The sequence below is a fragment of the Colossoma macropomum genome, unplaced genomic scaffold (assembly GCF_904425465.1).
Source record: "Colossoma macropomum unplaced genomic scaffold, Colossoma_macropomum, whole genome shotgun sequence".
In the NCBI taxonomy this organism is placed as follows: Eukaryota; Metazoa; Chordata; class Actinopteri; order Characiformes; family Serrasalmidae; genus Colossoma; species Colossoma macropomum.
The window spans coordinates 34450786-34462927 of NW_023494784.1; the positions used below are offsets into that span (position 1 = coordinate 34450786).

The 12142-nt window shown below is 38.1% G+C and overlaps 1 protein-coding gene across 5 annotated transcripts in view; it reads right to left on the minus strand.

Moving 5' to 3' along the window:
- Positions 1 to 7930: 7930 nt before the first annotated feature.
- Positions 7931 to 12142, minus strand: part of pcbp3 (poly(rC) binding protein 3) — a 77829-nt gene continuing 73617 nt past the window's right edge. For 4 of the 5 annotated variants that reach the window (XM_036569780.1, XM_036569753.1, XM_036569772.1 and 1 more), the window contains exons 15-16: positions 10166 to 10335; positions 7931 to 9731 (exon numbers count right to left, since the gene is read on the minus strand). In XM_036569780.1, the coding sequence (XP_036425673.1) occupies positions 9677 to 9731; positions 10166 to 10335 (225 nt within the window). In that variant the 3' untranslated portion in view covers positions 7931 to 9676. The remainder of the gene's footprint in view (positions 9732 to 10165; positions 10336 to 12142) is intronic. The other variant, XM_036569789.1, reaches the window with a different exon arrangement.

Below are 12142 nucleotides of genomic sequence, written 5' to 3' on the forward strand. Positions count from 1 at the left end.
TGTAAAGAAGCCATTCTTCTATAGAGTATGCCTTTACATGCTGTGTGCTGATTTTAAGTTACTTAAAAAGCAATTGTGTTGTTTCTTTGAAAAACTGCATTCTAAAAATATTTTCCTAAAAATGTAAAAAGTAACTGTATTCTGAATACTGCCTTTTCAAAATATAACTTGGACTTTTTTTGTATTCTGAATATGTATTCCCAATACTTGTATTCTGTTACATCCCAACCCTGTGTATGTGAGATGCATGACATAAAGGGTATAGAATGGGAAGCCTATGTTTTTGCACCATAAAGCTACACTAAAAATCTGTCTGCAAATGCAGACACATTAAAGTATTTATTTTAATATCCCATTATTTTTGTTTGTTTTTATTGTGGTGAATTACAAGTTAAGATATTCTTTAAAAAAAGTGAAAAACATTAAGCAAAAGTTGTTCATTTTTCAAGAGGTATTATTGAGGAATTAGATATGAGGCAATCCACTTGCATAAAGAATGAAAAAGACTTGCAAAAAGAAGTGAAAAATGTTTCCATAACTTATTATACAGAAAAAACTGGGACTCACAGCAGTACAAGACCTGGTAGACCACCAAACCTGTTACCATCAGATAAACAGTACTTAAAGCATGGGTACTTAATCCTGGTCCTAGAGATCTACCACTCTGGACAGTTCAGATCCAACACATGTGGCTCTAATACTCAGATGCTTCTGAAGGCCTTCATTACCTGAATCATGTGTGTTTGATTAGCGGTGTAACTAAGCTGTGCAGAGTGGTAGATCTCCAGGACCAGGATTGGGCACCCCTGACTTAAAGGTTTCATCTTTGAGAGAGAGGAGAAAATCAAGCTCCTTTCTTGCTTCAGATCTGAAAAAAATCCACAGGTGTTTCCGTCCATCCTTCAACTGTGATAAGACAACTCAATACTATGAGTCTGAAAGGATGTGTAGCTGTAAAGAAGCCCTTACTGAGAAAAGAAAATAGACCCACCAAACGAAGAAGCTGCTGGTGTAGAAAAGCAATGGTAAAAAATGTGGTAATACTACACAATTATTTTAGGACCATTGGAAATTTAATTTATTGCACTTTTCTCAATCTTTAGTCCAGGAGAACTTCCCACTTAAGTGTTTTCTCTGCTCCTACACACCTGACTCTGGTCATCAGTTGATCACTAAATTGGAGAAACAGTCAATTGTGGAGTGCAGCTGCCTTCAGGGCTCCTTATAGGTCTTAACATTCTTCTAATTATCTCCAGAATGAGTTCTGTGCCTGCTAACAAGGAATTTGTTATGTATGAAATGAAAAGCAGAATCTGGACATTTAAATGTTCTGTCCAGTAGGAAAATATTGGAAAAATGCTTCAGTTGTTTCCACTGAGATTTTTTATGGAGTTTGAAGCTGTGCTTATCTTGGCTACCACAACCTGCAGCTCCACACTGGAAAGAACTGTGTCTATATTGAACACAGTTCTTTCCAATCATAGTAATAACCATGTACTATAAATACCACACTCCACCTGATAGCCATTGTGAAGCCTTATCATTATGTTGGTCCGCACAGTTTTGAGCACTGCTCCCAGATTGTAATTTCCCTTGATGTTTGTGTCTTGTGTGTCCTTGAAACACAGCATTTTTATCTAATTTGAGTATGATTTGAGTCCTGAAGTGTTACAGTATAGTTTTATTTAGTTGCTTATGTTCCTCAATTATTTTTGTCAAAAAATAGTAATATGGTAAGATCTTACATTTTGGTTATTCTTCAGTTTGAAAGTCATTGTGCAAGAGCTTAGTGACCGTTGCCATCAGGCATGATTGACTGACCCATATTATCTCACTTATGAAAAAAAAAAATCCACAATTTTTGAATTAAAAAGAGTTTGATGTAGTATATAAATATTTTTACAGTTTCATACAGATCAAAACATACAGTTCACACATGGAAACGTTTATTTTTTTGGGATGTCACAAAAGCAAACGCATTTACTTATATCCATTTATTCAGGCTACAGCATTCACACTGAAGTTATAAGGAGTGTTTCAACCCAGATTTCTTATTGAATGATGCATATAAGGCAGACAGTCATTTACATATATGTCTTAAAGGTACATTAACAACAGCCTGATTTGATTCTAAGGGTAAAGAGAGGTGAGAAAGTGGTCATGTAAAGAAGAATTATGGCCATGTTCACAAAACCAGGCTTAAGTGGCACAAATCCGATTATTAACCTTAATGTGACACAGATCTTATTTTTTATATTTTATGTGTGGACATGCAAATCTGATCTTAGCCACTTTCATATGTGGTCCTAGTTCAGATACACATTGGATATGTGACCTAAAATTAGAACGCTCAGATCGGAATTTATGTTTTTTTTTCTACTATGGTTCAGACTTTTAGGTTTTCTTTGACACTGCAGCCTTGTTGTCCTACAGCCACCTTTGGCCATTTCTTTCAAAATCTTTCAGAACATAGTGCGGTTGTGATAAGTGCCTTCTAATTTTATACAAAAAAAAAAATCACATCACATATTTATAAGGTCTTGGCAGTGTGAAATTATGACAAATGTTGAGTTGAATTGATGTAAAGTCTACATGCATTGCAATCTGGCTGTTCAGACTTGCCTCATTTGTGTATTGCCTCATATCGGATATGTATCAGATTTGAGTAGCACATATGAAAGCCCATGTTCAGAATGCATGCCCAGATCAGTTTCTGGCATATCCAGATTGTATCCAGATTGATTTTTGATAGTCTGGACTGCAAGAAAACACATGAAATCTGATTTTTGCAAATGGGATCCAAACCACATTTGGAGGTGGTTTGAAACGTGATTCCAATCAGATTTTTACAGATGCGTCTCAGTCTGGACACTCTGGCCTCTTGAATCGGATTTCAAAGTGTCTTTTGCATCACTTGCAACACGACAAATAAGGATGATGTCCAATCTGGAGTGACGGACGTCCTGGGATTCAAGAAGAGCATCAACGATTCATATTTACGCCAGAAAATTTTGAAGAGTTTGGAGGGCGAGATGATGCACCTCTATCTATCTCTAATCTGCTCTAAACAGCTCTCAGCTGTTCATAATTAGAGCAAAATGAAGGTGAAAAATGGTTACTTTTGCACTGTTTATTGGCACTAACTTTAGATTAGAGTTGCTGCCATTAACGTTGAATGATGGCGCATGCATAGGGAAAAATTAAACATGAATTCCGTTTCTCATTAAGGTCACATGGCCACAAATCTTTTTTGAGTTTTTTGACCTAGGAACACATATGAAAGTGAAAAGTTTAAAATATCATATTTGTGTGTCCACACAGCTCTGAAAAAAATCAGATCTGTTGTCGCATTAGGGCAAAAAAATAGGATGTGTGAACGTATCAGAATTCGTTTCAAATTCAAATAAAAGAAAATAGGATGTGTGAACATATCAGAATTCGTTTCGAATTCAAATCAAAGCATCTGACTCTTTTTTGCCTTCGTTTTGCTCTAATAAGTTCTAATAATATTATCTTCGAGACCAAGCCTTATTCTGCTGGTTAGTTTGTTGTTCATGATAGATGTGGTTCATTCACCTGATGTTATTGATTAGGATGATGTTATTGATTAGGGGGTTTGTTTACATTAATGATTGATTGGAGTCACTTACCTACACAAATGTAAACCATCAAGTTAGATCGGATCTGAGCAAAAAATCAGAATTGAGCAATGAGGCTTGTAATGTAGACATAGCCTAGGACAACACAATACAAATATTTTCGGTGGACTTTATTAAAATACAAGAGAAGATACGGGCCTAAAGGTGCTTCCCATAATGCATCAGGACCAACTTCAAATGAGCCCTGCTTTGTAGGCCTAAACAACCTCAGTTCAGGCCAGTGTGACAACAGTGTATGTTTGCATCAATGATAATGGAGAACTGTAAAATTAGAGACTAGAGACTACTGAGCGTCACTAAGCCTTTAATTATTTCTAGCCAGAATTTCCAGTGTCTCTGCCAACAGGCCAGTTTTTCTGAGGACTTTCATAAACCTGGGAGTGTGTATGAGTTGTGTGTGTCAGCTGTCCTTGGCTGCCAGGTTCATACAATAAATGGAAAGTCAAATGTCAGATTAACGCCCAAGCCCATTGCCAACGATAACACGCTGAACTCTGCCACACCGGCATGTTTATCTTCTGGCTTGCTATTCTTAATTAATTTATTTATTTTTCTTTGGAGGGGTAGTGGGGGGTGATTTGGAGAGCCAAAATGTATTCAGGGACTTTGGGAGCGCAATAAGGAGCCACGTTAATTTGATCTGATTTGCAGCCGAAAGTAAACTCTTTGGGAGCAGTGACGGTGGCAGGCTAGAGGTGACCTCACATCTCCCTGGAGTGACGATGCTAATTTGGAAACGCAGTGGTGGACTGGGACTGGCGCTCTGACACTGCTTTTCCCTGGTGCTTTGAGCCTGGGCCAGAGTGAGGAAACCACAACCCAACTCAATAAAACCAACTGCCCTTATAAATTTAGGAATCTAACAGTTATACAAGAGTAGAATTCACGGTTTTATAACACAGTATGAACAGATACTGGTGAAGTGATGTCACACAGAATTTATATCTTATATAGTAAAAGCTGTGTTTCTTAGCCATCAGATGTTGCTGCTAGTGTCCTGTATCCAGTGGTAGAGAAAGCATATGACGGTTCGGGTGTAACCTTGATTCTGGCTGTATTTGGGTAAACTTAGGTAACCCCATCACAACTCATCCCATCCCTACCCTGCAGAATTCCAGCACACCAGATGACCTACAAACAACAGCAGGTCACAGTGACCTACAGACAACAGCAGCTATTTAGTCACATTTAGGCCGGCCCAGAAAAACAATGCCCTCGGCCTGACAATTAACTACCCATCTGTGCAGGAGTCAGCCAGAGTTTGTCAATACAATAACGCACTTCAAGGAGATGCAATTATCTAATATTATGAAGTAATTATTGCAATATGATTACAGTGTTAAATAACACAGCCACATTAGATGAAGTTCATTAAGTGTCTTTGCAACATTCAGAGCCCTCTAGTGGTAGGCCCGTGCTGGTAACCTGTGATATGAATTTACAAAGCACAGTGACTGTAGACGGAAGACTGAAGACCACATCTGTTCTTCTTGGAGTAAAGTGGACATGATAAATAATGGTAAACAACCACAACATTGATCAAGGGAAAAAGAAACTTTATTTTTCTCCTTTTACAAAACAGTTCAAATGTAACCTAACCTCAGTCATTTAAAACTAATACAGACCTGCAAGCAGCAAATTATCCAATGTTAAATAATTACTTTGTTACATTTCCAAACAGCATAATTTTTTACAGAAGCACAAACAGGAAAAGGGCCCTTGGTTTTTTTGCTGCTCTAGTACAATGAAAAAGCTGTACGTGAACAAAGAAAATAACATGAATAAAAATGGATGTGTATGCATTAGATGTCAGCAACAGTAAAGTCTGCAAATGAGTTATTGAAGTTACATGTGCAAATACAGTATGTGACTTGAATGAAGACGAGCAAATGCAATGTAGTGATGGACAAAGATGATGAATGAAAGCAAAAAAGCAGTTTGAAGAAAAAACAACTCTGAACCATGTTTGCATTTGAGTTTTGATCATTGCATCATCGCACTCCTAACTGATTTTATTGCATTTGTAGTAGTAGTAGTAGTAGTAGAAATAATAATAATAATAACAATAATAATAACAATAATAATAAACAAAAAAGTGGTATACTGCCTCCCTTGGCAAAGCTCTAAGCTTCTTGGAAGTGTCACAGTTATGAAGCATGCTGTGAGAATACTTGCTTCTGTACAATGAGCTACAGTACTGCACATTATAGACCAAAAATAACAGAACATTCCATACAAATAGTACAAGACACAGTCTTGTTGAAACATACAATCTAACTGAATGATTAAAAACAGCCTAAGACACTGACACAAAGTCCTACAGTGCAAAACATAATGTAACTGAGATAAAGAAAAGAATCTCTAGCAGATTACTGATGCTCAAACACAAACAAAAAACTATAATCTCAGTTAATTTAGCCGTTTCAAAGTGACAGTATTATATCATCTCGGTCATGTGCGCCACTGTCATAAATTAATCGTGTGCATACTTCTTTTTTTTCCTAAGTTACAAAAGAGCTCACAGCTGAAAATAATTCACGAATAAACAAACTTCAGTTTAATTACCTCAGAAAATGTTGTGTGGTGGATTAACATTCAGTTGCATATCTTTAATTTGTTCCACAGTGTGGTAGGGCTGCTTCGATGTCCAGCAGACACCATATACAGTATCTGAGTAGCTTTTATGTGGATTTCTACAAACTAACACATTTAGTCGAGTGCATGTAAAGAATTTAAAGAGTGGGTATTCAAGACACAGATTAATCCTAGTCCCTATAGCTAATTAGCTCAAGATTGTATCTAGTCTGAGTCTAGAAAACCAGAAAGTGATCTTCTTTGGAGACATCTTGCAGCCAAATCTGAAGCGTTGCTATCATAAAGAGAGCTAGAAACTGTGGAGATCAGTTTAAAGACTGAATAGTCAGCTCTGAAGAAATTACATTCAACTCTCAGCCTCAGTATCAAATCTCAGCAGATTTAAATGTTGAGGATGAACACAGCTAGTTTATTAACACTGATAAGGTCTAGTTACTTGGATCGGGGGAGGCAATGTGCGCTTAAAAGGACTGATGGTTGGAGTGCCACCTTCAGGAGGAATGCAAACGGCCAGAGCTAAAGCCCAGGGCTTTGATGGCTATATTGAATCAAACCATCAAATAAATGCTACACATGGCTCTGAAAGGGTCTCACCATGAAACGTTAACACCAGATTAAAAACCAAAAGGTCCTGGGAAGTACAAGCAATTGCATGGAACAGCGAGACGATGGGTTGTATCTCTGTAGGTGTCTTCTGGTGTGCACAGTGGGTCTAAATGCAGACAGCGAGTCCAGTCACACACTGATTACAGTCTACTAATAAAGCTGTGCTTGTTGATAGACCTCAAGTTCAGCAACGGCGAGTTCAGCACGGCCATCACTCACACAAAGAAAACTATATCAGCTGGAGATTTGGACTGCACAACAAGGATCAAGGATCAAAAGTGAACTAAAAATGGCAAAAAAGAAGAACAATCATGATTACAAGGGAGGCAGACTGGGGTCCAGAGTCCCTAACAGCACTGTAGGATTCCGCTCTAATGCATTAGAGAGAGATAAAAGTGATACCCCCACTATCGTCTGAGGATCTCTGTGCTACGATTCTCATCTGAACTTATGGACATTTCATGGCCCTAAAGCAGCGTTCATGAACACTGGAGATCTACTTTCCTGCAGACTTTAGCTCCAACCCTAATCAACCCCGCCTGATCCTTCTAATTATTGCCTTCAGAAGTCCTTGATTAGGTGAATGAGGTGTATTAGTTTTGGAGTCTCATGAAACATACAGGAAGGCAGATCTCCAGAAGGAGTGTTGGTGAACACTGCCCTAAGGCAATGGTCATAAATCAGGCTGATCCTATGCTGATGGATGTGGTGCCGTATGGACGACTGAGAAACGTATTGCCATGCTGAAGAGATGTTATCATTGGCACTTGCGCTGGCTGTGTGTTCATTCGCATGTGCAAAAAGCTGTCAACCTTTCATCTGCATGTGAAGTATGCAGGCACACGCATGTCTCGCCTGTTTGGCTAACGGATGGAGTTTTGGTGGAACGTCTGGAGAGCAATATGTGAAATAAGTAATAATGTGCTGGGCGGTATGTATGTATGACACACTTCCATACATGTCTCAATGGGAAAAGAAAAGGGACAGGTTTTATTATCAGCCTGTCTCTATTCACTTTCAAAGATACCAGCAACCTTTCATTTTTCAGTTTTTTTTTTTACTTTGTAAGATATTACCAACTATTACAAAGATATTGTGTATGAAAATAGACTACAAACAAATTCTGTCATATTCAACTTACATTTGTGGTGTGGATCTTTGACCATGCTGTAACACAGTGAACACAAAAGTCAGGTTATATGCTATTTTTGTATTTATTTATGTTTTTCTTGTTTGTTTGTTTTTTTGTGGTCAGCAGCTCTGAAAGTGAATGCAGAATGCAGGCTGATAATGGACAGTCTGTGTTGTGTCATGCAGCAAAAACAGACATGTAAAAATGCAAGAGTGCAACAACCCACCAATCTCTGGGGCAATTCAGGTGTGAGAGGCACTGCTGTCGCTGCTACCTGCTGCAGAAAATGAAAGCCTTCGGTTTCGAGCTTCTACAAACCTCAGGGCTGTTTGCTTTACTAATTACTGATTTGGTTTCTGAAGAAATCAGCAGTAGTGATTGGTTTTCTGATAGCAGCAGTGCAGATCTCACAGGAGAATTGGATTGGAGGACAAACAAACAACAACGAAAAAGTACGATGAAAGATGTGAATTCACAGTGAAAATCTATGGCAAAGAAGAGCGCCAGAGAGTGACATGAAAGGTACTAGAGTGTCAAAAAAGTAAAGTGTCCTTCAAAATCAAGAGGTTAGGGGAAATTAGGGAGCATCAAGATAACAACGCAGGACCAGTAGGAACGACACTGAACTGGAGATTTTTAAATATGTAGAGATCATAGAATATAAATGAGCTATAATCACTTAAAATACAGGATAATCGAGTACAGAGAAAGAGAAAACAAACTAGGTGCAATGCCATTGGCTCAGGGGTCATGTGATGCAGTGAAGGATGATGGGTAGAAATTAGAGAGTGCCCATTCCAGTGACTTCAGACGTCAGCCTAGAACAGCCAGGGGAAGACGGGAGGGGAAACAGGGGTGGGGAAGGTAAGGGGTGGGGGGGGAGAGATAGAAAAAATAGAGAAAATAAAATAATTCTGAAAACATTTGTAGAAAATTGACAGCTCTATCCAGCTCACTAGTAAGCTCCATGGTTTTCGTACAGTCCTGCATAATGATCATGCATTTGTATTTACTGATGCAGTCGAGAAGAAAACAGTCAAGCACCTGGCAAACTTGAAATAAAATCCCTTTCACAAAAACACAAACAATTCAGAACAAGTTAAAAGAATACAGTCATTACTGCAGTCATATAATTGGACAAACATAATCATTCAAAACATCTGCACTCTGTCAGGCATATTCATTTGCTCTGATTAAAATAACTCCCCCCTCATTACAACATCCTCATGTGGATGTTATCACATCACTCTTCCCTGGCCAAAAGCATTGTTCGCTAGCAAATTTGCTTATTTTTTCTTTTTTTCTTGTTTTGCATTTTTTATATATATATTTTTAAAGCTTTCCGGGCAAGGAACTACACAACTGAAAGCAACCATACTCAACTACTCTATCAAAGAGAAAATAATAAATGGTAACACAGCAGGATCCTAATCATTCAGCATGCTGAGACACTGTATTCAAACACTACATAACATGATGAAAATTAAACCACACTTTTTCCTCATATATATTTTTTTCTTTTTCTTTTACAGTAGCCCACCTATACACATTTAGCTACCGTTGGAGGATTCTCGATAAGGAGAGCAGGCTCGGGGGAGCCGGGAGATTTAAGGGAGTCTGATACATAAGGTTAATAGGGAAACAGCTGCTGTTAGCTTCAGATAATGAGAGCAGTTTTGGGGCTTCAGGATGTAGTCATTGATGAGGGGTCATTCCACATGGCTGCCACGTCTCTGAACCTGCCAGCGGAATTGTGGGAAAGCAATATCCATTAGTACGTCCCCAGCTGCTGGTCTGCAAACCTCACCGTCACACAAACACATACAAACACATTCACACCTCATAGGCATGCGGCTCTAAACCTGCTCCATTTCATTCACTGCTCTGCAAACATTACTACTGAAACACATCAATAATATGATTGATACATTTCATATGTGCTGCTTTCATCTCAATGACAGAACTCAATGTTCTTGTGCACTTTACAACTAAAATACACAATACACATAACCTGTATAAGGCCTCTGTAGGTCAACCAAACATTTTACAATAGCAAGAGCCCTGTAGCAGGTGCTGTTTGATAAAGAGTTTCACGTAAATGCTTGTTTCTGAAGGCTGAGACAAAGCCAGATGTTTTTCCTCTGTGCTGGTGTGGAGCCAGCGCATTCCTTACCTTGCGTTGATGAGGTACTGGGCAAGGCTGATGTTGGCGGGGGTTCCTGTGATGGTGATCTGGCGCTCTGATGACCCTTCCATGGCATTAGCGATTTTGATCTGTGCTCCAGACATCTGACGGATCTCGTTGATTTTGGTTCCCTGGCGCCCGATTATGCAGCCTATTAGCTGGGAAGAAATTGCAAAGGCTCTTAAAAAGCAAAATCGTACTCTGGGGAGAAGAGAGATGGACAGCTCTCTGGCAGAAGAAATGAATCGCAGTTTCCTACTTGCCCTTAACCTTTAGAATTCTACAGCTGTTACTGTCGATTTTTTATATATTTAAATGTCATTACGCTATTAATTAGTAAAAAAATGTTGGGTTACTGTGCAGAATGTAAATAAAAACAATGGAATGGTGTGCAAATCATTTAAACCAGACATTTTTATTTGAAAATAGCGAAAAAACAACATATCAAAGGTTGAAACTGAGAAATGTTTTTGCTTTTTTTTTTTTTATTTTAAATATGCCCATTTTTAATTTGATGCCAGCAACACGTTTCAAAAAAGTTGGGACGGGGGTACTGTGTTACATCACCTCTTCTTTTAACAATACTCTGTAAGCGTTTGGGAGACCAACTTTTGGAAGTGAAATGTTTCGCTATTCTTGCTTGATATAGGATTTCAGCTGCACAACAGTTTGGGGTCTCCTTAGTCACAGTTTGGTTAGTGTGCCAAATGTTTTCAATGAGTGACAGGTCTGGACTGCAGGCAGGCGGTTAAGCACCCAGAGTCTTTTACTACAGAGCCATGCTGTAGTAATACACACAGAATGTGGTTTAGCATTGTCTTACTGAAATCACCTGACAAAATATTTCTCTAGATTCTCTGAATCTTTTAATTATATTATGTACAGTAGATAATGAAATCCCCAAGTTCTTTGCTATTTTTACCTTGCAAAACATTATTTGCCTGCACAGTCTTTCACAGTGATGAACCCCTCTCCATGTTTACTTCTGAAAGTCTCAGTCTCTCTAGGATGCTTTTTACACCCAATCATGTTACTGACCTGTTGCCAATTGACCTAAGTAGTTGTAAGATCCACCAGGTGTTTTTTTAACATTACACAAGTCTTTTGTTGCTCCTGTCTTTTTTGAAACATGTTGCTGACATCAAATTCAAAATGGGCATATATTAAAAAAAAAACAAAAAAACAATACAATTTCTCAGTTTCAACATGATATGTTGTCTTTGTACTATTTTCAATTAAATACATGATTTAAATGATTTGCACATCATTGCATTTTGTTTTTATTTACATTTTGCAGTGTCCCAATTTCTTTATAAACAGGGTTGTACACAATGAGTAACATTTCTATTCAATTTAGCATACTTTCTGTATTGACAGCTTCAAGCCTGCACTATTGTAGACTTCATCATCATTTATCATAATAAATTATCTCCACTCCTTCAAACAAAAGCAATGTTTGCTATTGATTTAATATTTTGAAACAGCACTTTCAACTAAATATTTCTGCCTGTTTCAAAGAGCTGTGAGTGAGTCTGAAATAATTAAGATTACATTACATGTTTGTGTTATTGCCAGTGACTCCTCACAACTCCTACGGTGTTAAAGACTGTAAAACAACTAATTTTAGTTATATTAACCTCCCCAGCCATTCCTTGTGACTGTTTTAAATCTCCCATATTCAGTATGTTAGGGATGGACAATCGAAATCGGCCAAGATCTCAATCGGCAGAATTTTGCTCCAAACATGCAATCAGCAATCAGCCAAGTGATTATTTTGACTTTGGCTGATCTGTGTTGCTGTTTATGACTAAATAATATGAGGTGAGTAAGTTCACTCCTGCTGTATTGGAATGCTGCTGCACCAATACTGAAATCACTGCACACTGCAAGTAGCCAGCAGCCTCTTACTATTGGTGTAGCACTTTATTTGATTCATGTTATTAAAAGAGGCAATTGGTTTATCAG